This window comes from Argopecten irradians, chromosome 4, assembly GCF_041381155.1.
Source record: "Argopecten irradians isolate NY chromosome 4, Ai_NY, whole genome shotgun sequence".
NCBI classification, from domain to species: Eukaryota; Metazoa; Mollusca; class Bivalvia; order Pectinida; family Pectinidae; genus Argopecten; species Argopecten irradians.
The window spans coordinates 9,928,015-9,955,184 of NC_091137.1; the positions used below are offsets into that span (position 1 = coordinate 9,928,015).

Genomic DNA, 27,170 nt, shown 5'->3' on the forward strand with positions numbered 1-27,170 from the left:
TTTTTGTTGATTTTTCTTCACATTTTATTCAGTGTTCATACTTAATTCAACATTAAAAACACAAGTATACAACATGGAATGGAATTATGTGATTTAACATTGTACAGATGAAGATATGTAATAAGATGAGTACCATAAATTCTACCTAGAGTAAAATATCTCCTAAACTACCTCAAAACATGTCAATATAAAAGGTTGATTTACATCCCTATATACCACACCTCATGGTCACATTACTACCTGTATACAAAGGTCTTTCATGAGATTCTCTTTGTGTATCAAAATCAAGGTTACCAACAAGAAAAGGAAAGTTCACAACCCATGGTCAGCAATATTCTCTCTGTACATGCAGTTCCAATAACACAACGTATCGGACCATTCATTTTTCAGGCAAATGGAAATCATAATTCATCAAAATAACATGTAGCATAAATGAAATAAGATAACACTCCTCTAATAAAATAATGATAAATGATTGGTGTGAGTATCATTACATAACCTTAAAACAATAAAATCTTTGGACCTTTGATTTTCCTTTGTGAGATTTCCTCTAATCAAGGTTGTAAACAATAATAAATGAAGATTTTGCACTATCCCTCTCTGGGTAACTTAGTTACATGTGTGACTAGGTATTTTATGAATTGAAAACTATCATAGAATTCGTGATTAGAAAACAGATATTTTAACAATTCACTAATTTAAAAAACAACAACTGGAAATAGGCAATAAAGATAATTAAAGTGACTTAACACATCTGAGGTCACTGGAAACTTAAACAGAGAATGAGAGCATCCAACAGGTGCCATGTCACTGTCTATAATACAACATCCTGAAACAATACTATAACAAGGTGTCTCTGTAACGATGTGGTGAATGGAATCGGTATTGTTGTGAAGTATACAACAACAGGTGAAAACTATCTAAGGTTATAAACAGACAAAGTAACTGTTTACAGTAACACCTGGAATAGGATTAGCATAAAATCATTGTATTCTCGCACTTGATTAGGATATCATTATTGTGTTCTCACACTTATAAATTTAAATTTTTTACCTATAATGTACAAATATATTGATATTGGAAACAATGAAAACATAAAATGATGAAAAAATGAAATAAATAACAATATAACACATATTAGCATAATCACTTTCTAATGTTGTGCTATACCTCAAACATTGTTGGAGTAGGTCTATACCAAAACCATGTCTGGACGTAATGTAGTATCTACTATTGGAAAAACAAGCCTTCCATCCAGGTCCACTCTGAGCTTCCAGTCCTTTCCTCTATCCAGCAATGATGTTGTTGTCGAAAGTAACAACACTTGGTTAAGATTATTCCAGTACCATTCCAAGCAAGCTCCAACTTATAACAGGGTGAAAAGTGAAGGAAGTTGACAGCGAATGAAGCAAGATAGCTTTTCACCAGAACTGCCAACATTACCAGGAGATAGTCCAGGGGTGGATATGACGTCAGTGATAGTAACCCCAATGAAATAATTATAGCACAGTTAACCAGGAGTATGATGGTACATGTAAACTATATGTGGTATACTGGCAGGCGACCGACCAATTCTCGCCAAGTACCAATGCTCGCCATCGCAATTGTATTTGTATTGTTACACACACAATTTTTCTAAATTAAACAAAATTCAAAATTTAAAAATTTCGAGAATCTATTATAGTAATTTGAATGAATCTCTTTTATATTAACATTACCAAATGTTATTCCACATAAATGGCCATTAAAACAGGTTGAATTTGATAAATGGATCCCCCTTAACACTATAATATCTAAATACCTGTATATTAAAGCAGGACACAAATATCCAACACCATCAATTTAAAAGATTATTAGATTACATATATTTCTATTTTTCATTTAAAGAAGCTGATGTTATAAGAAGTGAAAATTTGGTATTAAAACAATAGAAAATTTCTAATAGAATTTTATAATATAATTCTTTGTCTAGTAAGAAATGAGCTTATGTATCTTAGACATTCATTCGAAGAAAATGGCAGTCAATCATGCTTTCAGTTTGTGTAAACTCCTATGATAGAAACGTCCTAGCATTACTAACCAAACTGTACCATCACTGTTAGATATCAGCTGTAAAATGATATCAGGAACAACTTCCTATCTAGTTCCGAGAGCCAAATATACTAAGGAGGAGGAGGAAGAGGTTGACGATGTCCAGGTAGAGGTTCAGGGCAGCGAAGACGTACTCCTCTGGAGACAGAGAGTACTTGTGTTTACCTCCAATCATCATCTGAGTGTCAAACACGATGTACTACAAACAGAATGTATACAGCTGTTAGAACCGTGACATGATTGATCTAATGACCTTGACCTCAGGTCATCTGACTCCTTGTTTAAATCTATAAAAGTACAATGAACCTTCAATCCGGACACCTTCATTCTCAGCCTAAAACAGTCTGATTACAAATTTTCTCAAAGATTCTCAGCGTCTGGATTATAAGGGATTCACTGTGAATTCATTGAAGAGTAATAACAAATTTTTTCAATCAGTAAAATGTTTGAATTACTTCTAATCCAGTTCACCTTTGATCAGTTTATCCCCTTGAACAACTTTTAAGTCAAAATAAACATTGATAATAAACATCTAACATTTAGTAAGTAACCTTCACCTTTTACAGTTTGCCTTATTTGATTTCTTATAATGATTTAAAAAAAAATCTAAATCTGTTGATTCAAAATATCTTCAAGAATTATTAATATCTTCAAAGAATTATTTAAGTCAAGTAAATTATAAGCCAACAACTAGAACACTATATGAGCAGACGACACAATGGACAGACTGACAGAATACCAGTACCATTCCTATAGATTCAGAATGAATAATGGATAAGGAAGAATAGCTGATTGGGTCAGTTGTATATCAGAATATATGAATGAGTATTTACCTGATATTTGCTCTGTTCTGTTGGTGTGTAGTGTTACTGTGTGTGTGAGCAGAATAAAATGGATGTGTAGTAGTGACATGTATTGATGGTCATGATGGACTGTAGAATCCTCATTATGAGTTAACTTCTGTAACATGTTCACTTACTGAATGTTTTATCAATCAAGGAAATTTCTTATGAATAAGAATGAGAGAAGATAGAGGACAAAGAAAATGAGATGAGATAGACAATGATAAAACAAGAGGATAAAATCAGAGAAGATAGCATGGTGAAGAATGAGAAAATGTAGTGCAGTATGAGAGAATATGGATAAGAAAGAGAGAAGATAGCAGGGTAAGATTGAGAAAATGTAGTGCAGAATGAGAGAATAGGGATAAGAAAGAGAGAAGATAGCAGGGTAAGATTGAGAAAATGTAGTGCAGAATGAGAGAATTGGGATAAGAAAGAGAGAAGATAGCAGGGTAAGATTGAGAAAATGTAGTGCAGAATGAGAGAATTGGGATAAAAAAGAGAGAAGATAGCAGGGTAAGAATGAGAAAATGTAGTGAAGAATGAAAGAGCGAGGACTGTGGGTGAGAATGAGGATAGAGAGAAAATAGAAGTAGATTGAGATAAAAAGAAGAAAGAAATAAATGTGACAAACAATAAGGCAAAATATGGCTAGTCTCTAATCTGTTGTGTAAAGGATATGAAATGATACATTGTGATATTGGATTATAAGTTACTTACTTGGGCTAATATATTATGGTCAAGATAAGATACTGTCGAAGGAAGGTTTAATTAGTTTTAAAGTGATACTTACTGCGCTGAAGAGGAGAGCTCCAAGGCAGGAATAAGCGAGTCTGGCATACTGTAAATTACACATAGACTTATCACATCTATGGGCTAATATTGTAACAAGCAAAGAATTGCATATCAAAGTCATTTTGGCCAGATTTAAAACTAAACAATTCGGTATCATGCATATTACAGAGTTATTTGCCCTTGTAGGTAGGTACTGTCTGTGATGGCTGGTGTTTGTAAGCATGAAGTCATATTTTTTAGAGAAAACAATCAAAGTAATGACAAGTATTGCTTATAAAATAATGGCGTTACAATTGATACCTATACACAAGGGCAGATAACTCAGTAATATACAGAGATGGAATAATTTTAGTTAAAATGGATATCAATCTTTTAATACATGTTTTATAACATTGTGTACTGATATTGTCCCGGCCCTAGTAAACTGACCCAATTGATAATAAAGTGTTAGAGTATTATTGTACTATAGCTAGTCCCTTACATGACAAACATAAATCTAATCCTTATCGGTTTTGTAACAAATAAGAATACTTTTTAAAGTCTCTTTACAAACAAACATACAAAGTCTATATATTCAAACATTATCCCATCCTTTACATTGTTCAAACATTATCCCATCCTTTACATTGTTCCTTAGAAGTTATATGTACACTTACCTCATTTTGAATTATGGCACAAAGAAATCCAAAACAAATCAGAACAATCAGAAACACAAACAAAAGTCCTCCCATCATCGTGAAATCGATCTGGCAATGAAAAATTGAGAGTCTGTATTGTCCCCGTTTCAGAACAGTGTTTACTTATCTCTCAGGGTCAACTGACCCATGTTCAACTGCTGCTCACATGGAACCCTTCTCCAATTCAGTCTTCGAAGATCTCGTCAAATATAGTTACCAGATATATTAAAACTCTATCTAGCTTATATACAAATAAACATGTTGAGAAAACAAAACTTAAAAGATAATTTAAAAGCAATTGATGCTATGTTTTTTGAAGAGATTGGAATACAATATTTTTACGGTTGGTAAGAATAGACAAATACATATTGCAAATGATAATTTAACACAACTAATACATACAGTTTTCTTCTCATAAATCAACAATAATGACAGTCCCTGTTACTTCTTCATGAAGAACCGATCAAAATGGTGTTCACTCACCTTGGTTTGGAAAGCAAAAACCGTCAGCGCAAACGTCACAATCTGTAAAGAGAAAGTGTCACTTTAAAAAATGAGCTAAGAAAATAACACAAAATGTTATACTAATCTTGCTAATCTAATTCAAGAAGCGAACAAACTTTCTTAGTTGTCTAATCCTGTAGTGGACTGGGAGAACATTTCATTTCCCAGTAATTGTTCCACACTATTCATGGTGAAGTAGATTAAATTTGGTTAATATTAACATGAAATAAGTAGAAGGATTTTAAAGAAAACTTTCAGGATTTGTTCCCTTTTGTTGCTTTTTTCCTCTCTCCCCATGGGTCTGACTTCATTTGCACAACATATGGTTGTATCCCTGGTGTTGTTATACAACAAATTACTTGTAATCAATTCTTGTTCAAAAATAAAGTAAATGTAGCATTTTTAAGTGAAGCTTCCCTTTGGGGACAAGCCCCTTTCCCAATAGGTCTAACCAACCTCACTTTTTTTGTTGTTAACGATTGCCCTCACCTGAGCAGGTCAAAATTTGTGTAATGCTAAAAATAAAGGTTGAAGTTGGGGTGCTAAAATTACATTTATATAGATTTTTTTTTCACCCCAAAAATGTCAATTTTCAAGACCTATCAGTGGATGAATCAGCACTCCAGCGCTGTGATTATACTGGCTTAATTATATAATAAAACGTGAAGTTGATTGAGAAAACAATGCACATGTTAAGTGAGTAGATATATACTTACTGCTGTGACACCTACTGCCATCAACACAGACTTTTCATTGTAGGTCCTGTAAGTATATTAATGGTAACAGACATAAAGTATGGCATGTAAATATATAAATAGTAATACATAAACACAACTCAAATAGAAATACACAAAAGTTTTTTTTTAAAGATTTGGCTATTATAGCTGTAAGATAAATAAAATGATAAAACAAGAGATCCCAGAGGGATCTTGGCGCCCACCAAAGAATGATCTATGTCTGACAATAGAAAGAGGGATCTTTTCTCTGCTTTTCAAATTTTTACTACATATTACTACATATGAAATTTGAGAAAGATAACACTAACAAACTTCAACTATCACAAGAGATCCCAGAGGGATCTTGGCGCCCACCTAAGAACGATCTTTGTCTGACAAAGGAAAGAAGGATCTTTTCTCTGCTTTTCAAGCTTTTACTACATATTACTACACATGAAATTTCAGAAAGATCCTTTGCCTGCTTTCTGAGATATATAACGGTAACAAACTTTAATTATCAAAATCCTTGATGGCTACGTATACCTGTCGGCCATCTTGTTCACCGATCGGTCCTAAAATGCAATATGCACAACTAGACCCCTAGAAGAACCTGCACATACAATTTGAGACAGATCCCTTCAGTACATTCTTAGACATAGCGGAAAAAAACTTCAATGTCAAAATCCAAGATGGCGTTCTGTCGGCCATCTTGTTCACTGATCGGTACCAAAATGCAATTTGCATAACCAGGGACCTAGGGGAACCTGCACATGAAATTTGAGACAGATCCCTTCAGTACTTTCTAAGAAATAGTGGTAACAAGCTTCAATTATCGAAATCCAAGATGGCTGCCTGGCGGCCATCTTGTTCACCGATGGGTCTGAAAATGCAATATGCACAACTAGACCCCTAGGGGAACCTGCACATGCAATTTGATACAGATCCCTTGAGTGCTTTCTGACAAATAGTGGTAACAAGCTTTAACTATCAAAATCCAAGATGGCGGCCTGTCGGCCATCTTGTTAATCAATTGGTCCCAAAATGCAATATGCACAACTAGACCCCTAGGGATATCTACATATGAATTTTGAGACAGATCCCTTCTGTACTTTCTGAGAAATAGCGATAACAAACTTTGAATAACAAAATCCAAGATGGCTGCCTGGCGGCCATCTTGTTCATCGATCGTTCCCAAAATGCAATATGCACAACTAAGCCCCTAGGGGAACCTGCACATGCAATTTGAGACAGATCCCTTCAGTACTTTCTGAGAAATAGCGGTAACAAACTTCAATTGTCAAAATTCAAGATGGCTGCCTGTCAGCCATCTTGTTAACCGATTGGTCCCAAAATGCAATATGCACAACTAGGCCCCTAGGGGAACTTACATGTGAAATTTGAGAAAGATCCCTTCAGTACATTCTGAGAAATAGCGGTAACAAACTTTAACTATCAAAATCCAAGATGGCTGCCTGGCGGCCATTTTGTTGACCGATTGGTCCCAAAATACAATATGCACAACTAGGGCCCTAGGGGAACCTGCATATGAAATTTGAGAAACATCCCTTCAGTACTTTCTGAAAAATAGCGGTAACAAGAATTATTAACGGACGGAAGGACGGACGGAAGGACGGACAGAAAGCGATTTGAATAGCCCACCATCAACAGATGGTGGGCTAAAAAAGACCCTGTCAAGAGTTTGTCGGTCCCAGGTTCAAATCTGGTATCCAATTAAATAACAACAGGTGAGAAATAATGGCTACCAGGTATTTAGGAAAGTCAATTTAAAGTGGGTCAATAATCAGTGATCAGGCTCCAAGATCATCAAATGATCTCATATTTAAGTTTTGCTTTGCCAATCATAACTCATGAAACTTTTTTATAATATACCTCTTATGTCATCAGCTATGTAATACTATATAAATATTACCTGCATCAGAGGGTGACAGTGCCTAGTGTCACCCCAAGGATTCGCCTCGGGTGATAGTGATATTCCGAGGAGTGACACTAGGCACTGTCACCCTCTAATGCAGGTAGTATTTATTTTATTATACCAAAAGTCTAGAAACAAAACTACTTTTCAAGTATTTACAATACATTGTATATTGAAACCTTTTAACTGATTTTAGCAAAAGTCGAACAGTCATCGTCGGCAGTAGAATAGCATATCAGCTTACACTCAGTAGCGCTAACTATCATTGCATTATAAAAAAGAATACTCACAATAAGCATTTAGTGAAAATTCTTGTTGTCTTGTCTCCTGCGTTTGTTTAAATCTTAACGTTTTTGTAAATCTCAATGAATTTTGGTTTCGTCCTGTTGTCTGTTTGCAACATTAGCAACGTCACGAAGACGCTTGAAATCGCATGTCTTCCATTCACCTAATCACCGACAGGTTCATAAAAACCAACATATAGCACTTTGACGGTAAGCGGAAAGCTCTGTCCTTAATATGATATTTTTATTGATAAACAGACTAATTTGGCAAAACTATTACTAAATAGCTCCAGATAAATTTTGAAGCGTCGCTTCAAAAAACAAAGATGGCGTCAAAATAGGAAACGAGTGCGCATCTTTTTCGGGCGGTTAATATTTTGCACTGTCAAAAATACACTTTCACCCGTTGCTAGGGGGTTGCTACGAACGTGTCTATTGTTTCCTATTGTTCTAATGTTACCTGCCGTGTGATAGTGTAAAATACCAAATATCTCTTGACCAATCAGAATGCAGGATTCTCACTTGAGGTATAATAAAATATAGGTAGGGCCTCTATGTAAGGTATATACCTTATATATAAATCCTGGTAAAGCCATGTACTACATGATTTCTAGTCCTGTTATAGAACTGGTACTTAACTTTATAACAAATTAATGACGGGGTCTCTTATTTCTTAGATGGTGAATACTTTGAGAGAGGAGGGTGGGGTATATTGGGAGTAGATATGGTCAAATATGGGTGATTATTACTTAAGAGTTTGGAGGTTGCGGAAACAAAAAGTTAGTCTTGTCTCTTCATCCTTCTCCTCCCAAGTTCGGGCAAAAATGTATTATAACATCTGATTTACAAAATGTAACATTTAGGATAACCAGGCTAGCCTAAACATTTGGTACTTACCCTGCCACACCTCCTAACAGGAAACCTTCACATATTGTCTGTCATATAAAAACAATATAAACATATATCATGGATTAAATAGTAAAACACATTTATAAATGGAACCCTTCACATATTGTCTGTCATATAAAAACAACAGAAACATATACCTTGGATTAAACTTTGTTAAATATGTTTATAATTAATATGACAAATTCATGATAATAATGTAGTACTTTTCTTTCACATTCAAGATTTCTATATGCTAGACTGGCCATCAGACCCTAAATTGGTGATAAGTCTTTCTCAGAAGAGTTCTTCTCTAAATTATCTCCCCCTTTTTTGAAACTTAGTATCAGATATGTTATAAAGACAAAAGTCATTGAACCAAAGTTTAGTTTCAATATATTCTAGAGACTGGTGGCCAGTCTAATACAATGCCTGTAATAATTGTATAATGAACTATGTTTAGAGGGGGGGGAGGGGGGGCGCCGCCATTATTTGAGACCATTTTAAGATGTTTTTTTCTGAAACAGACTATAGTCATCTTGCTTTTAGTTTCGTATTTTTCTGAAACTTACTATAACCAACTGACGTTTTGAAGTCAAGTAAGTATTGAAATTACATAATTATGAAGAAATGTATGCACCAGAAGTATTAAACATTGGTTAAATATGTCTGTTTCACGGAATTTTGGCATGTCATGCTAGCCTGTTTGTTAACCATGCCTATACAAAATGGCGGACGGTGCTTTCTATCGCTACTTTCGTTTTGTGGCAGATGGGAATTACCAACAAGAGCACACAATAAAATGCTTAGAAATGATAACATTCCTGTTATTTAGGAACCTTTATCATAGATATACAGTAAGTATTCATAAAATCTGTATAGACATCGCTAAAATGTTGTTGCCAGTTAGTCTTCATTCATACGCATGTGTGGGGCATTCAAGTGACACGTTTTATTTTGAACATAGTGTTCTCGCTGTTTTTATGTGTAAACACTTGGCAAAGATGTCCTACATTTTGTAAGTTGTCCAATGCAATAAATATAGTGCTTATATATACAAGCTGATCGGATATCTGTTGAGCATCAGATTGATGTGAAACAGTTTTTTTTTAAGGTCTGCAAAGACAAATCGCCACAATCTGGCACAAAAATTGTATGAAATTAGTTGATTTTTTTCAGCAAAAAACGTAGGGGCGCCCTTATTAGAGGAGGCGCTCTTAATAGGTAAAATACAGTATACTGTAACTTGAACAGCCTAGGTTACTTAACAAAAATGTGTGTCAGGTTAAACCCCAAAACAATGAGCCTTAATATATGATTTACTTACAAATATGCCGAGTAAAATCATGTTTACTGGATACTGGCGTCGGACATCTGGACAACAAGCCAAGGCGATGATCATCACAAATGTTAGAATTCTGAGGAATAAAAAGAAATGATACACTGTTATACTCTTAAAGTGAATAGTCGGGCAAAGAAAACCAGTCTAAATGCGTTCATTGGCCTTCCAAAAGTTCTCACATATTAATACGACGGTCAAGTTCTGCTTAGTTTCCCAGTTCTGACCATTAAAGTAAAGAAAAGTTGAAAGCATTGAAAGCGAGGCTGCGTGGAAATGTAACCACGGACATAGTGAGCCGGGAGGACGTTTTAGAATTTCCATACTTTAAATTAATTTCTTTGTACGCAGACAGATTTTGACGAGAGATTTTATTTTTCCATTTCATAAGAAATTATACTGGATACATTCACACCATTTTTACCGACTTTAGCCATCCTTGCCCGACTGTTCACTTTAAATGTCATTGTCAAAACATGAATGGGAAAATATCTTTAAATCCAAAATTTATCTAAAATTATATAAATTCTCAAGGAGATTTAAAACACTTCCTCCAATCAATATTTTGATGGTTCTATATGGTCCATGACTCGACTTAGTCTAGATCAACTCAATCTCAGATATTCTAAGTTACTTTAAACCAATTATTTAAAAAAAGATAGTGTTCTGCAAATTTCACACTGGGTCAAAGTTTATTTTTATTTGCATCAATCAAGATATGTTTCTTCTTCATAGAAAATGAAGATCAAATACCACAAACGGTTTTTCTTATCATACAATGTAAACGTATCTCTAGATAAAATACTAGATAATTTCATTACTTACACTGATATTTTCATAATCTATATTTCATTTTGAATTAATGAATTATCTGTGTACCTACATTACTGCATTTACTTATACATATGATAAATTTCATTCAACAAAACAACAGAAATACTCACATGGCGACGTACCACATCCATGGATTCAGGGCTGCAAATTGTTGGACAGGTGGTCTAAAATAATTAACAAACATGTTTATCAATGTAGATAATAATCAGTACCCTATCATGTTTTATCATTGTCTTAATGGACCAATCATGATTTACTTTTTCAAAGTTAATCGGCCATAGTGCCCCTGCAGTTAACACATATTACCACAAGCCCTCCACCTCTGGGTCGCGAGTTTGAATCCCAAGTGGGGCAGTTGTCAGGTACTGACCGCTTGTTGGTGGTTTTTCTCCGGGTTCTCCAGCTTTCCTCAACCAACAGACCTGCACGCCCTTAAATGACCCTGACTGTTAATAGGATGTTATAAAGCTTATAAAACCCACTCATAAGTCTGAAACCATATTTCTATGTATAACAGAGTAAATGTACGTATATGCACTGCCTCAGCTAGAACCTCAGGATTACTCAACTGACGCTCAACTGACTGAGCTGAAGAGAAAAGAAAAGTTCTCCATAGCCGAGGGACTATGATGGGCAAGTGTTAAAATATGTCTAGACATATTTTCACATTTCTCCACCTCTGAGTCAGTTGTCAGGCTGGTTGGAAAAAGGAGAAGAGATTTCTTTATTGAACTCCAAATAAGACACACACCCCTCCCCCACTCAGACTTAACATGAAGCGGATCTAGAGAGGAGTTTATGTGTCATATATATATATACCGAACAACAGAGATATTCAGTTATGAAATAAGATAAAGCTAGAAACTGAAGTGGTACTTACGCGTACAGGAAGAGCACAATAAACAGGATGGTGACGAGGATCTGACATAAGAGAATGCCGTACACCTTTCTGATGAAACCTGCAAATACACATGTACACTTGTCAAATATTACAGTGAAATCTTCAAGAGAAAAGTATATGTATAGCACAGTAAAACAACTTTGATTTAAAGATGACAGTCGAACGCTTGCTGTTCAAGGTGTAACAACTAACACTTAACCGGCTCTAGATCTACTGTACTATATACCCCAGACGTAATGATAATAAAATGGTTAGTACTTTCAATATTTTCTCAAATAAAGTTTCTAGGAACCATATAAAGATATATACAGATAATTAAAAGTAATGCATGAATTCATACTTTCTTTCCACGTGCGAGATCCATTTTGACTATAACGTAAACAGACACGGAAATTCTAATAGGAGATAACATTGTCAAACTAAATATAAATACTGCACTCATCTGACAAGGTTTCATTGAAGTAATAATGTCAGCTAGATCCCAAAATATGTCAAATACGAGCAAATAAAACACTTCAACATATTAGATATTACACGCACATGTACACGTGTGTGCCTTTGGTAGTTTATATATGGAAGCGTCACTTGTCCGGGGCAGGTGGTCACGTGCAAGTGGCCAATCGAGTACATCGGGTACGATAGCATACATGGAGATATGTGGACGGATTATAATCAGGATTTTTATTCATTTGTGTGGAAAGTTAAATTTGTGAATCCTCTAAATACAGCTTAGAAGAGTTGACATGTTTGCTTGCTAAAACCAGCCCTACAGATATTTACAGGTAAGGTGTTTTGTTTATGTATCAGTAGGTGATACACAGTGGACAACTGCTAGGTGTATATGTACATGACTGAGCGCACGTGTGTCGATTCACGCGCTTTATATAGGGGTCGGCAGGCGTCTCGTATCCAAGCTGAGTTCAAACAAAATGGCATCTGCCCGTCCTTAGAAATGCAATGGGCTGTCTCAGAAACAAATTTTGAAATAAGAAATTTCATGATTTTTTTTTAATCTCAAATGTACATTTTTTAACTTGCATTGTCAGCTTTAAGAAACCTACCCATCCGGATGGTTTTTTCACTGAAGGCGAAGTTATCACCCATGTTGAAGCCTTGAGTTGAATCATCATCATTCATTTTGAATCCCCTTTAGATGACCTCCTTAAAATCTGCAAAGATGGATAATTTGTATTAAATCGATAAAAATCAATGTTTAAATATTTTTATTTCACATACAGTGTTTTCTGGGTATTTTAGGAGAAGATTTGCCATTGAGAAGATTTGCCATTTGATAAAAACCATTAAAACAGACAGTTTAAAGGGACAATTCAGGCTAAAAAAAACATTGAAATTTGTACATATATCGGAAAAAACCAGTTCTAATGGAAATTAGATCAGTTTGTTTTACTGTAATATGCCAGAATAGCTTTCAATTGCACAAAAAAATCCTTTAATTAACAGGAGAGGAGAAAATGTAGCGGCCAGACTGGGATTCGAACCTGGGACCCTCCGAACACAAGCCGAGTGCTCTACCGACTGAGCTACCTGGTCACCGATGATCGACCCAGTCCAATTCTGCTACACTCCTCCCTCCTTTCTCGAAGTCATCGCCCTCGAAGACATACGAGACCCTTCCAAATACCACCACCGTGGGTTATTTAGTTTTCGGGCACCAATTTTGTAACAGGAGAGGGAACAAGAGATCCCAGAGGGATCTTGGCGCCCACCAAAGAATGATCTATATCTGACAAAGGAAAGATGGATCTTTTCTCTACTTTTTAAACTTTTTCAAACATACTACATATAATAATTTGAGACAGATCGCTTCAGTACCTTTTGAGAAATAGCGGTAACAAACTTCAACTATCAAAATCCAAGATGACTCCTTGGCGGCCATCTTGTTGATCAATCGGTCCCAAATCACAATATGCACAACTAGGGCCCTAGGGGAACCTACATGTGAAATTTGAGAAAGATCCATTCAATACTTTCTGAGAAATAGCGATAACAAACTTTGAATATAAAAATCCAAGATGGCTGCCTGGCAGCAATTTTGTTGACCGATCGGTCCCAAATCACGATATGCACAACTTGGGCCCTAGGGGAACCTACATATGAATTTTGAGACAGATCCCTTCAGTACTTTCTGAGAAATAGCGATAACAAACTTTGAATGACAAAATCCAAGATGGCTGCCTGGCGGCCATCTTGTTAACCGATCGGTCCCAAAATGCAATATGCACAACTAGGTCCCTAGGGGAACCTACATATGAAATTTGAGACAGATCCCTTAAGTACTATCTGAGAAATAGCCATAACAAACTTTAACTATCGAAATCCAAGATGGCGGCCTGACGGCCATCTTGTTCACCGATTGGTCCAAAAATGCAATTTGCACATCAAGGGCCCTAGGGGAACCTACATATTAAATTTGAGGAGATCCCTTCAGCACTTTTTGAGAAATGGGGATATCAAACCTTAACTATCAAAATCCAAGATGGCCACCTGGCGGCCATCTTGTTTTTCCTATCAGCCTCAAAATCTGTATGGCACAACAAGGGACCAAGGGTAACCTCCATGTGAAGTTTGAACAAAATCCCTTCAGTAGTTCTCTAGAAATATCGATAACAAACTTCAACTGCCAAAATCAAAGATGGCTGCCTGGCGGCCATCTTGTTTTTCCGATCAGCCTCAAAATCTGTATGGCACAACTAGGGACCAAGGGTAACCTCCATGTGAAGTTTGAACAAAATCCCTTTTGTAGTTCTCTAGAAATATCGATAACAATCTTCAACTGCCAAAATCAAAGATGGCTGCCTGGCGGCCATCTTGGTTTTCCAATCAGCCTCAAAATCTGTATGGCACAACTAGGGATCAAGGGTAACCTCCATGTGAAGTTTGAACAAAATCCCTTCAGTAGTTCTCAAGAAATATCGATAACAAACTTCAACTGCCAAAATCAAAGATGGCTGCCTGGCGGTCATCTTGTTTTTCCGATCAGCCTCAAAATCTGTATGGCACAACTAGGGACCAAGGGTAACCTCCATGTGAAGTTTGAACAAAATCCCTTCAGTAGTTCTCAAGAAATATCGATAACAAACTTCAACTGCCAAAATCAAAGATGGCTGCCTGGCGGCCATCTTGTTTTTCCGATCAGCCTCAAAATCTGTATGGCACAACTAGGGACCAAGGGTAACCTCCATGTGAAGTTTGAACAAAATCCCTTTTGTAGTTCTCTAGAAATATCGATAACAATCTTCAACTGCCAAAATCAAAGATGGCTGCCTGGCGGCCATCTTGGTTTTCCGATCAGCCTCAAAATCTGTATGGCACAAATATGGACCAAGGGGACCCTCCATGTGAAGTTTGAACAAAATCCCTGCAGCAGTTTTTAAGAAATAGTGATAACAAGCATTGTTTACGGACGGACGATGGACGGCGGACGGCGGACGACGGACCACGGACGCAGGGCGATTTGAATAAATTTCAATTTTCAAATTTGAATATAAAAATGTAGCGGCCAGACCAGGATTCGAATCCGGGACCCTCAAAACACTAGTTGAGTGCTCTACCGACTGAGCTATCTGGTCACCGATGATTGACCCAGTGCGATCCTGCTACATTTATAACCCTCAAAATCAAATATAACTGTATCCAGGTACATTGCCATATCCAATATTAATGGCTTCTAAAAGTTCTATTACATCTATAATGAAGTAGTAATAACATTGTCTTATATATTCCATTATATGTATAAATTCATTAAAGGATTTGTGCAGCCAAATTTTTTAGCCCACCATCATCAGATGGTGGGCTATTCAAATCGCCCTGCGTCCGTGGTCCGTCGTCCGCCGTCCGTCGTCCGTCCGTAAACAATGCTTGTTATCACTATTTCTTAACAAGAGGCCAATGGCCTCGTAGCACGATGGTTCAGTTAATTAATGTTCAATGATTGGTTTTGACTAATATTCTTGATTATCACTCATATGCACTGTTTAAACTAATAATTAATTAGGACAATTCAAATGACCACTGGTATTTAATTGTTATCAATGTTGGTATTAAAACAGTCATAAAATTCTTTCAAGACAGATGTCATTCATCAAATGTTAAAGGATTTGTGCAGTCAAAAATGATAATTTCAGTTTATGCTGGAAATGGCTTTATTAGCACGTGTAGAAACCTCTCCGTACCGAGCGTGACCGGAATAACCTGTAAGCCGCCGATATTGAGGTCAAATTTTCTGACCACCCGATTATGCATATTTTCTAGCTCTAAAACGTGTGACGTCACAATAGTCCGTGGCTTATAGCTGTACTATAACTGATGTGCTATCACTTACATCGACGGTCACGGGAAAAGCCGATCAACGATTTTTTATGATTACTTTTGAGTGAAGTTGATCGTACAATAACTTCAACTCGAATGTAAATAACTAAAAGAGTGAAATTCGATGTTTCAAATACTCTAATTTATGCTCAAATAGCAGGTATCTTCGTGTAATTATGAAAGAAAATCCACACAAAAATAAAAGTTTCGGATTTTGTGTCGAGGAATTCAGCAACGAATAAGCTTTAATTAGATAATATTTTCCTGTAGTCTGTAAGTCTGTATCTTTGATACATTGTGAATTGCAAAGTTTGTGACTCTAAAATGAAATTTTACGTTAAAATTTAAGATATCCTTGATATGAGCATCAAGGATATGATGCCTGACGTACGTACACACCGATGATTAATCATTACAAACATTGTGTTGTGTGTTGCTAACCGAATAAATTGAGATACATTTATTACAATACCGTAAAACGTTCAACATGTGGTAGAAAGAATTTATTTTTGATATTATAAAAAATCAAAATATTGAGATATAAAGCAAAACAAACTATATTTTTCAGACCGTGCGGTCGCTTTCAATTTTTAATCGATAAACGAATAGATACACCGATATAGATATATAATTAGCCATGCCTTTGGTTTGATGGTTATGTAATACCTAGACCAGGATGTTGTTTACCTGTACACAACGCCATTCATCGAACTCACCTGTAATTACCTGGCCGCAGGCAATTTGCTATTCGGAGGACTATATCGGGTATTAGCTATTGTCTTACTGACAACCAGGTTAGGACATCCGTTAATTGGATTGTGATTTGAATTATGAAAACCTCGTACATCTATGTTCTGGGTTTTTTATTGTCACCTCGATCTAGCTCCTTTTTTAAAAAATGAAGATGTAAAAGCAAATGGAAATAAAATATCCCTGATCATACCTAGGAATATATATTACAGATATATATATATGTCGTACACAGGTAAAACAATAATGGAAATTGACTTATTCAGAAATAAAAATGGAAATTGACAGGTGAGCTAATAAAAATGGTTCTAAGAACTATTTCAACTAAAGGTTTAACATTGAAAATTATTCCAGTCTAGTACTGTAATTACGGGATCGTGGCATATAGCAATCATCCGTAATTTCTAAGGTATTGGTAAAAATTCTAAGCATGTATGTACAAGAAGGGTTACAACATTACCAGTCTAAATATACATACTTATTTAAATACCACTAAGTGTATTTTTAACAAGATACAAGATATTATGTCTATTCATAATGCCTGAATACATATATAATATATATATTTCATTTTTCATTTGAACACCATGTTGTTACTTTTTGGATTATACGATAAATGTTCATATCATTCTATCAAATCTCGGTATGATATACAAAAGGATCGACAATGAATATACTATTTTAAGGATTTAGTATAATTTTGAAATAATGAATTTAAATCTACACTTATACTGTAATTTAGAAACATATATCAGAAATATCATTGATGTATTTCTGCTTTTTAGTAAACGTTATGGATTAAGTTTCAAAGGCAACAATATAGATATACATATAATTTTCGGTATAAGATCGGTACTGTTACTCCAATATCACATAACTGATAACCGTCCACATTTTATTTTTACTCAAAAACTGTGCCGTGTTTGCATCGTTAAAGCAGAAGTTTGAAATAAAAACACGGATTCTAGATATATTCATGCTAAATTTTGGGATTTTACTCGTAAAAAGATAGTGTTAGATTATACTGTTTTTTTATTACACAGAAATTTACATAATATGCTATCTAAATCTCAGTCCAGACTGATCCGAACATCATTTTGATATCGCTATCAAATTGGACTGATTATCTAATCTAAAGTTAGATATATGCTTGTTTGAATGTTTGAAATGGTGTAAATGGAATGTTTTGAAACTGAAAATATCTATATCATAAAGCTAGAATAACCATTTACTCAAAAATCTCAAATTGTAGATATAACGTGTATGTGTATCACTGTATGTGCTGTATAGATGTGTGGTACTAGGCTTACCTTGTGTAGCCGCGGACTACTGTGACATCACAAGACCACGTGACCGCCTAGCTCATTATCTCTGAACCGTAGTCGACACTACCCGTAAATCACGACCAAAACCAACCGATAGCGCTAAAAACTAGGCGATTCATTGGGTGGGACTTATTTTTTCATTCATCCAAAGCTATATCCTAACATAATATAAAAAACAAGAGATCCCAGAGGGATCTTGGCGCCCACCAAAGAATGATCTATATCTGACAAAGGAAAGATGGATCTTTTCTCTACTTTAAAACTTTTTCAAACATACTCCATATAAAATTTGAGACAGATCGCTTCAGTACCTTTTGAGAAATAGCGGTAAATAAATGTAGATTTAAATTCATTATTTCAAAATTATACTAAATCCTTAAAATAGTATATTCATTGTCGATCCTTTTGTATATCATACCAAGATATAATAGTATGATTTATGAACATTTATCGTATAATCCAAAAAGTAACCACATCATTTATATATAGAGTTCAAATGAAAAATGAAATTACTTGTATACAGGCATTATAAATGGATATACGTAATATCTTGTATCTTTTCAAAAATATACTTAGAGTGATATTTAAGTAAGTATATTTAGTGTGGTAATGATGTAACCCTTCTTGTATGACTATACATGTAGATTCGAAACGGTGAAAATACATGCTTAGAAATTTTACTAATACCTTAGAAATTACGGGTTGTTATATGACACGATTCCGTAATTACAGTACTAGAGTGGAGTAATTTTTAAGGTTAAATCTTTAGCTGAAATAGTTCTTAAAACCATTTTTGTTTCTGAATAAGTCAACTTCCATTATTGTTTTACCTGTGTACGACATATATATTTATGTAATATATTCCTAGGTTTGATCAGGGATATTTTATTGCCTTTTGCTTTTACATCTTCATTTTAAAAATGGAGGTGACAATAAAAAACCTAGAGCATATATAGATGTACCGGATTTCCATAATTCAAATCACAATTCAATTAACGGATGTCCTAACCTGATTGACAGTAAGACAATAGCAAATACCCGATATAGTCCACCGAATAGCAAATTGCCCGCGGCCAGGTAATTACAGGTGAGTTCGATGAATGGCGTTGTGCACAGGTAAACAACATCCTGGTCCAGGTATTACATAACCATCAAACCAAAGGCATGGCTAATTAAATACATTGTATTTATATCGGAGTATCTACTCATATATCGATAAAAAATTGAAAGCGACCGCACGGTCTGAAAAAATAGTTTGTTTTGCTTAATATCTCAATATTTAGATCTTTGATAATATCAAAAATAAATTCTTTCTACCATATGTTGAAACATTTTACGGTATTTTAATAAATGTATTTCAATTTATTCGGTTAGCAACACAACACAATGTTTGTAATGATCAATCATCGGTGTGTACGTACGTCAATGCTTTAATCAAGGATTTCTTAAATTTTTATGTAAAATTTCATTTTTTCAAAGTCACAAACTTTGTAATTAACAGGAAAATATTATCTAATTAAAGCATATTCGTTGCTGAACTCCTCGACAAAAAATCCGAAACTTTTATTTCTGTGCGGATTTTCTTTCATAATTACACGAAGATACCTGCTATTAGAGCATAAATTAGAGTATTTGAAACATCAAATTTCACTTTTTTGGTTATTTACATTCGAGCCAAAGTTATTGTACGATTAACTTCACTCATAAGTAATCATAAAAAATCGTTGATCGGCTTTTCCCGTGACCGTCGATGTAAGTGATAGCACATCAGTTATAGTACAGCTATAAGCCACGGACTATTATGACGTCACACGGTTCAGAGCTAGAAAATATGCATAATCGGGAGGTCAGAGTTTTGGACCTCGATATCGACAGCTTACAGGTTATTCAGGTCGCGCGCGGCGAGAAGAGGTTTCTACACGTGCTAGTAAAGCCATTTCCAGCGTAAACTGAAATTATCATTTTTGACTGCACAAATCCTTTAACTTTCTTGACAATTTTTCAGGTATGATGATTTCATTTTTCAAAGAAAATTTATCAACTAAATTTAACAGCTGTGACAAGAATTTTTTGACGATAGTATATAGTGTATATAAATATCTAATATTAATGATGTTATAGATGCATATGATTAAAACAGACAACAGATGGTAATGTTTATACCGGTATATGGGTTTAGCCTAGATAATTGTAACATCTTGCCTCAGGTATGTATCAAGGCCTTGTGTGTATAAGCATGCACAGAGATAGGTAAAATGAGCCTGGGGTCTTGGTTCAATTTGGCTAAACTTTATTTGGACAATCAATTGGTAAATTTTCAGATGATATTGATATCAATTAAAAAGAAATAAGGACATAGTCATTCAGATCCCCCGCCAATGGAGATATCAAAGCTGAAGTAAGTTTGATTGTGGAGACTTATGTGTATGAAAAAAAAACAGGGAAAGGGAAGTTGAGCTAAAGAAAGATGGAGTATAATTAAAGTAGAGCAGGGCTGCAATTGTTCAATCAGGTATACAGCCTTGACATTTATATTAGACTATATACACAAAGATGGGTGGAGTTTTGCAAAGTAACATTTACCATTTACCATGATATTTTCAGCAATGTTTCCATGGTAACGGAAAAAGTGCAAAAAATGAAAACCTAAAAATAGCAAAAGGTACTACTAGACCATAAAAAAAATGTGTCTATGAAGTTTCATGGAAATATCTTTGCTGGTTTTAGAGTTATGCTCCGGAAATGAACCTGCTACAAAAATATGATATTTTCAGCAATGTTTCTATGGTTACAGAATAAAGCACAAAAAGTGAAAACCTAAAAATAGCAAAAGGCACTACTAGACCATAAGAACAATGTGTCTATGCAGTTTCATAGAAATATCTCTGCTGGTTTTAGAGTTGTGCTCCGGAAATGATTCTTACACAAAAATCTGCCATTTTCAGAAATGTTTCCATGGTTACAGAAAAAAGTACAAAAAGTAAAAACCTTAAAATAGCAAAAGGCACTACTAGACCATAAGACCAATGTGCCTATGGAGTTCCGTGCATATATCTCAACCGGTTTTCCAGTTGTGCTGCGGAAACGAACCTGGTACAAAAATATGATATTTTCAGCAATGTTTCCATGGTTACGGAAAAAATGCAAAAAATGAAAACCTAAAAATAGCAAAAGGCACTACTAGACCATAAGAACAATGGATCTATGAAGTTTCATGGAAATATCTCTGCTGGTTTTAGAGTTGTGCTCCGGAAACGATTCTTACACAAAAATCTGCCATTTTCAGCAATGTTTCCATGGTTACAGATAAAAGTACAAAAAGTGAAAACCTTAAAATAGCAAAAGGTACTACTAGACCATAAGACCAATGTGTCTATGAAGTTTCGTGGAAATATCTCTTCTGGTTTTAGAGTTATGCTCCGGAAAGAACCTGGTACAAAAATATGATATTTTCAGTAATGTTTCCATGGTTACGGAAAAAATGCAAAAAATGAAAACCTAAAAATAGCAAAAGGCACTACTAGACCATAAGACCAATGTGTGTATGGAGTTTCGTGGAAATATCTCTACTGGTTTTAGAGTTATGCTCCGGAAACCATTCGTACGGACGGACGGACGGAACCCATTTGTATATCCCCCGCCAACTTCGTTGGGCGGGGGATAGAAATAACCTTGTACATACCTTTCACATGTATTTGTTCTTTCATTGATTAAAATAAAGGCCAGGTCATGGAGTACTGAATTGACTAATTGTGTCTTACAAAAATATATCTAAATCCATGTAATTTAAGTTTGTGAGAATTTTTATGCTGATTTTTATCCGTGCGATATTCATGCAGATGAAATTAAATCGCACGCAATTAAAACACAGTACCGGTATATGTCTCTGGTGACATCTACTTATTTATTTAAATAGTATCTATCGATATGTACTGTAAGTATAATTCTAGGTCAATGCAAATGACTGTCACTATTTAAGATGATAGATCTACATGTACATATGTAGAACATTTGCTATTTAAGATGATAGATCTACATGTACATATGTAGAACATTTGCTATTTAAGATGATAGATCTACATGTACATATGTAGAACATTTGCTATTTAAGATGATAGATCTACATGTACATATGTAGAACATTTGCTATTTAAGATGATAGATCTACATGTACATATGTAGAACATTTGCTATTTAAGATGATAGATCTACATGTACATATGTAGAACATTTGCTATTTAAGATGATAGATCTACATGTACATATGTAGAACATTTGCTATTTAAGATGATAGATCTACATGTACATATAGATGATAGATCAGTGTTTTTCCTAGGTATTTTGGAAAATTGCCACCTGGTGAAAATTGGGAAATTTTGTGCAATAAAATTAGGAAATGAAAAATTTGAACAGTGTTTATGGAAATTTTGGAAAAGGTAGAATAGACAATTATGGTTCTCTAAGAATCAAGCGTAAAAATGGTTACTAAAATACAGCGTTCAGACTTGTGATTTCCTGAATTTTTTAGTTTAGTCGCACAAAATACGCGTCAACTCACTGATTTGGGAAATTTAGACATAGATTTGGGAAAAAATAACAAGAAATACAATTGGGAATGGGGCCTTATTTCGGCCCCAAATATATAGGCAGGAAAAACCCTGTAGATCTACATGTACATATGTAGAACATTTGCTTTATATGTTCTAAAGGCCTTACCTATAACACAGCTGCCCTATGGTGTTAAAAGTGGAATCAATAAAATTCTCCACCTCCCTATGGATCGATAAACAATCAAGTACTGAAATTTTGCCGTAATAATTTAATGAAAAGACAATTATATACCCAAGAAAGAGGTGCAGTGCTCCACATATTTCGATAATGTCACTGCAGCTGAATGTAATCACTAAAGTCCATCATATACATTTCAGCAATTAACTAGTGAAAGCACTGAACCCCCTTATAAACATATTACATGAAAGCAACATATATTAAGCAAACTAGCACATTTAGCAAACTAGCACATTTAATTAGCACATATCAACACACTGGAAGCTTGCGACTAATAAATATTAAGCACATACATCCATTGCCACATTCACAAGACATAACTTGCACATGCACCATTGAAAAATACACCATCATCCGCCCGCCAAGCCATCGGCCCCCAAAAAATAACCCACAGTCATACAGTCAACGAGTCTGATTAACTATAATGGCATCCCTAACATGCCTACAAACGGCTAACTTATCCTCTAAAGAAAAATCCAGATAAGCCTTATATGTATCGCTGGCCCAATCTCCCTGAAGCTGAATAAGTTCCCTTGGAACCTGAAAACGAAAAGCCCAACTGGCGCCCCCTCTCCGAAAGCTATGGGACGAGAAAAGTTTACTGTTATAGCCTGCTCGAGCCAACGAATCCCGCATAAAGCTCTGAAGCTTGAGGTATGTAACTGGCCTAAATTTTTTACCCTCAGGAAGCAAGAAAGCCGGGCTGGAAGGGGGTGCTGGAAACAGGGCACACATATGTTTGAAGGCCTTGACAGGACAGAGAGGAGACTCGGGGATGGCAATGAAAGGGGATCTTACCAAACGACGGCCGAACTGATTAGTTTTGGACCATTTAAAACCACTAGTAGTAAGTTGCCCTCTTGATAAACATCCTGCCTAAGCAATTGCTTCGTCCTATCAAAAGTATTGACAGTGTCTGCCACCAAATTAGAATTTCTTACCAATAAGAAAACGGCGAAAAGGAAGAGACATCAGAAGCTGGCATGAGAAGGGTCGGACAAATCCAAGACTCTGTAAATATCCTGGAGAATTGAGGGGGTTATTGGGGCTGCTTGGACAGGGAGGTGTGGGTTAAGCCTAGAAATACCTCTCAAGGCCAAATTAACCTCATAACTCCTGACTTCAAAGGGGATATCGGACAATAAATGCAATGATTTGACCCCACTAACATAATTTCTTATTGAGTCTGAACTTTTCATGGAACGACTTAAAAACTGAATAAATAAACACAAAAAAAGGTCACGTTTTGACACAGGTGAGAATTTTTCAACACATACATACCCAGAGAGAAGTACTCAAGCATGCACGTAGTAGGGTAGAGTGATCTTAAGTCGGACACGATCTAGAGTCGGACATTTTTAACACGTCTTACCGCCCTTATTCCGGTTACCACGTTACAAAAAAACGCTGTCTACATGCTAAATGAAGTATTGACTTTCTAGAGTTGTCTCCCGTTGATAACTTTCTCGTTTACATATTTTGCCAAGTCCGATCGCGAATAGTAGCAAAAGCGGTACATTTCACTGTGAGGGCGGGTAAAGTTTTGTGATTTCAAACTGATATGAGAAGTCATTTCTTTTGATTATTACGGCATGCAACTTAAAGCTGAAGTTTAGCTGTAAGATTTGTGTAAAACAAATGCAGAATTATCTTCAATTTGCCGATAGACACAGCATTTTATCTGATAATTTGGTTCAAAGTCGCAAACGTGATTTGATCTTGAGTCGGACACCAAAAATGTCCAAAACGATCATAAGTCGGACAGTGAATTTTAACATTATACCAGTGAATATATGTGATATATAGACATAAAGAGGTGCTGTAATTACCCTTTTTTCATCATATAAGTTTGAAACTTTCATCCCTTATTTTTTTTATAAATATTTCTTATCTATTTTTTATTTTCTAATCAGTCTTTTAAGTTTCCTTTCAGGTCACCATTGGTATTCTTCTTTAATTTTTAATCAGAATGTATGGCAGCGCACATTTTAGTAGAAAAACGTGTGTAGCCCAAGAATAAATTTTAAATATATATATACAACAAGATTTCTCATATTTTATTGGTGCCATCCTGTTGATTGTACAGTTACATAATGTACTTTGTAAAGCAAAGAAGTGATATCGAGTACGCAATACACGAATATTTTTACTTGTCCATCAAATAGACAATTTTCTCTGACATATCAATGGTATATATATCAAAACTCATTCTCTGAATCATTTATCTAAAATATCGGCAACACAAGCTACAATGTAGACACAGAAACTTTAATTTGGGATGGCCATGACTCATGATTAGCGCGGGAAAAGGATGTTGTCCATCCAGCCATCCTGGAATTTGGACACAGCACTTTTGGTTGTATAGTTTTCAATTCTTTTTAAAGTAATTGGAGCAGGTTCTGCATGTGTTTATTAGGAACACCGGAGTTGCTATTGGCAATCGTCAATTCCTGAAAATGTTTGTGCTTTGCAAAGGACAAAGTCTCCTAGCATCAAAAAATGTACAGTGTATTTCAGAATGGGTTTAGAGCGACAGGCATTTCTCCTTATTCAACTTATGCAACCACGATAAAACACAAACTCAGATTAGGCAAATACATGTAGTTGTTTAATGATAAGGCCAGTGTGCTCGCCACGTCTGACCACGTAACATCGATACATAGCGCGTTTGAACTGCAGATCCCTTTCGTGGTTTGGTACGTCATGTTCTAAACTTTTACTAACATTGATAATTTTTCCCTGGAATCTTAGAAATAACTGAATATACTTTCAAGGAACATCTTATGTTAAAACATATAACAACCCAATTTCAAGCATTGTATGAAACAAAACCAATATACATTCCCTTATTAAAATTGACCGCAGTTTCTTTCGTTTTTCAGTCCATGAAATATCTACAACTATTTCGTCAGGCTCATTTGTTATACAAGCTATATTTATTGATTTCCCAGAGATACACTGTATGTAAGGTGGAAACATTTTAAAGTGAAGTATATAGCCACATCTCGTGCCCGCAAACGCACGTGTATCTATTCAATGTCGGAGCAAATGTAATGTTGTAGCATACACAATACAAAATGCATTTTTAGTCATGTGCAGTTTGCTTGACAACTGGCGATATGTCAATTACCGAAAGTAATATGAACAACAAATTTCTTATTTAATGATAAATGACTAATATTTTTGATTCAGAATTGTATAAAATGTTAACTTAATCCGATTGTCCGACGTAATATCAAAGCAATCTGGACTGTCCGACTCATAGTCAAATGCGTCCGACTCTCGATCGAATTGCAGGTTAGGTACTTTATTTGCTCTGTATTGTATTGTAAGGTAAAAAACGAGAGTATCGAAATGGAAATATGATGCAGAAAGTGTGCTCTCTCGGACGGTACCCATTAGATTAATAGTGGTCTTCATATCTCGACGTACTGCTGTTCTGAACACAAAGGGTGTCCGACTTACGATCACTTTACCCTAGTATCGTGGATAATTAGGCAATTTGCCAGGGTCAAATTTATACCATTGCATGTATTTATTCAGTATTACTAAATATTTATAACATATATGTATATAAATCTAATCTGATAAACATGGTCGCTGTTACCGGTTACACTTACAGTACATGTGTAGAAGAACTGGGAAAATACACATTCCTGTCGAGTGCCCCGACCAGGAATCGAACCCGGGTCTCCGGTGTGGAAATCTACGGCTCTACCGACTGAGCCAAAGAAGCATGCTCCGTCAGCTGAGTGACAGAGACCGTATTTAACACTATTTACAAACCACACCGACCGACTCCTTTTACACATGTAGACTTGTGTTCAAGTGAAATTGCCAGATTGCAAATTGATTATGCAACAAAATAGGCAAATAGCCTTAAGGACAGCTAGTTTGAAGCATGAAAATAAGTGACATCAACCTTACGTTTTTGGCAAAATGTGATCCTATGATAAAACTTGAGCTCTGTCGTCTCCCTGTACTGCTAATATATATCGATCACGTCAGCAGTGACTCGAGATCAAATGACTCGAATTCGAAAGAGAAACTACGGGAAACCCCAATCGCTTCCACTGTTTCGTATTAAATTATCGTACTCGTAAATGGCATCAAATAGTTTACATTTTTTGTAAATAATTATTTAGGCCAAATTAGTAGAAGTGTGAGTTACTCCAAA

General features: G+C 35.4%; 2 protein-coding genes across 3 annotated transcripts in view; one reads left to right on the forward strand and one right to left on the reverse strand.

Annotated features, from left to right (window-relative positions):
* On the reverse strand, positions 1–27,079 carry LOC138320555 (protein lifeguard 1-like). Of its 2 annotated transcripts, none has more exons than XM_069263610.1 (11): positions 26,921–27,079; positions 12,863–12,970; positions 11,781–11,859; positions 11,011–11,064; positions 10,055–10,145; positions 8,740–8,777; positions 5,626–5,671; positions 4,889–4,930; positions 4,385–4,474; positions 3,727–3,774; positions 1–2,290 (listed from the first exon to the last, which is right to left on the reverse strand). In XM_069263610.1, the coding sequence occupies exons 2-11, from the start codon at positions 12,936–12,938 to the stop codon at positions 2,141–2,143; spliced, it is 714 nt and encodes a 237-aa protein (XP_069119711.1). In that variant the 5' UTR covers positions 12,939–12,970; positions 26,921–27,079; the 3' UTR covers positions 1–2,140. The 2 variants fall into 2 exon arrangements, with proteins under 2 accessions (XP_069119711.1, XP_069119712.1); XM_069263611.1 differs by having other exon boundaries at positions 26,916–27,052.
* Positions 23,018–27,170, forward strand: part of LOC138320551 (ubiquitin carboxyl-terminal hydrolase 1-like) — a 29,900-nt gene continuing 25,747 nt past the window's right edge. Inside the window, exon 1 of the mRNA XM_069263592.1 lies at positions 23,018–23,840. The gene's annotated coding sequence lies outside the window, so the exon portion shown is untranslated. The remainder of the gene's footprint in view (positions 23,841–27,170) is intronic.

Excerpts from the sequence above, each read along its gene's own strand:
- LOC138320555 (XM_069263610.1), bottom strand. The coding sequence starts at position 12,938 with ATGAATGATGATGATTCAACTCAAGGCTTCAACATGGGTGATAACTTC. Across the intron at positions 11,860-12,862 it reads TGAAAAAACCATCCGGATGG|GTTTCATCAGAAAGGTGTAC; the intron begins GTAGGTTTCTTA and ends GTGTATTTGCAG. Across the intron at positions 4,931-5,625 it reads TGGCAGTAGGTGTCACAGCA|ATTGTGACGTTTGCGCTGAC; the intron begins GTAAGTATATAT and ends TTCTCTTTACAG.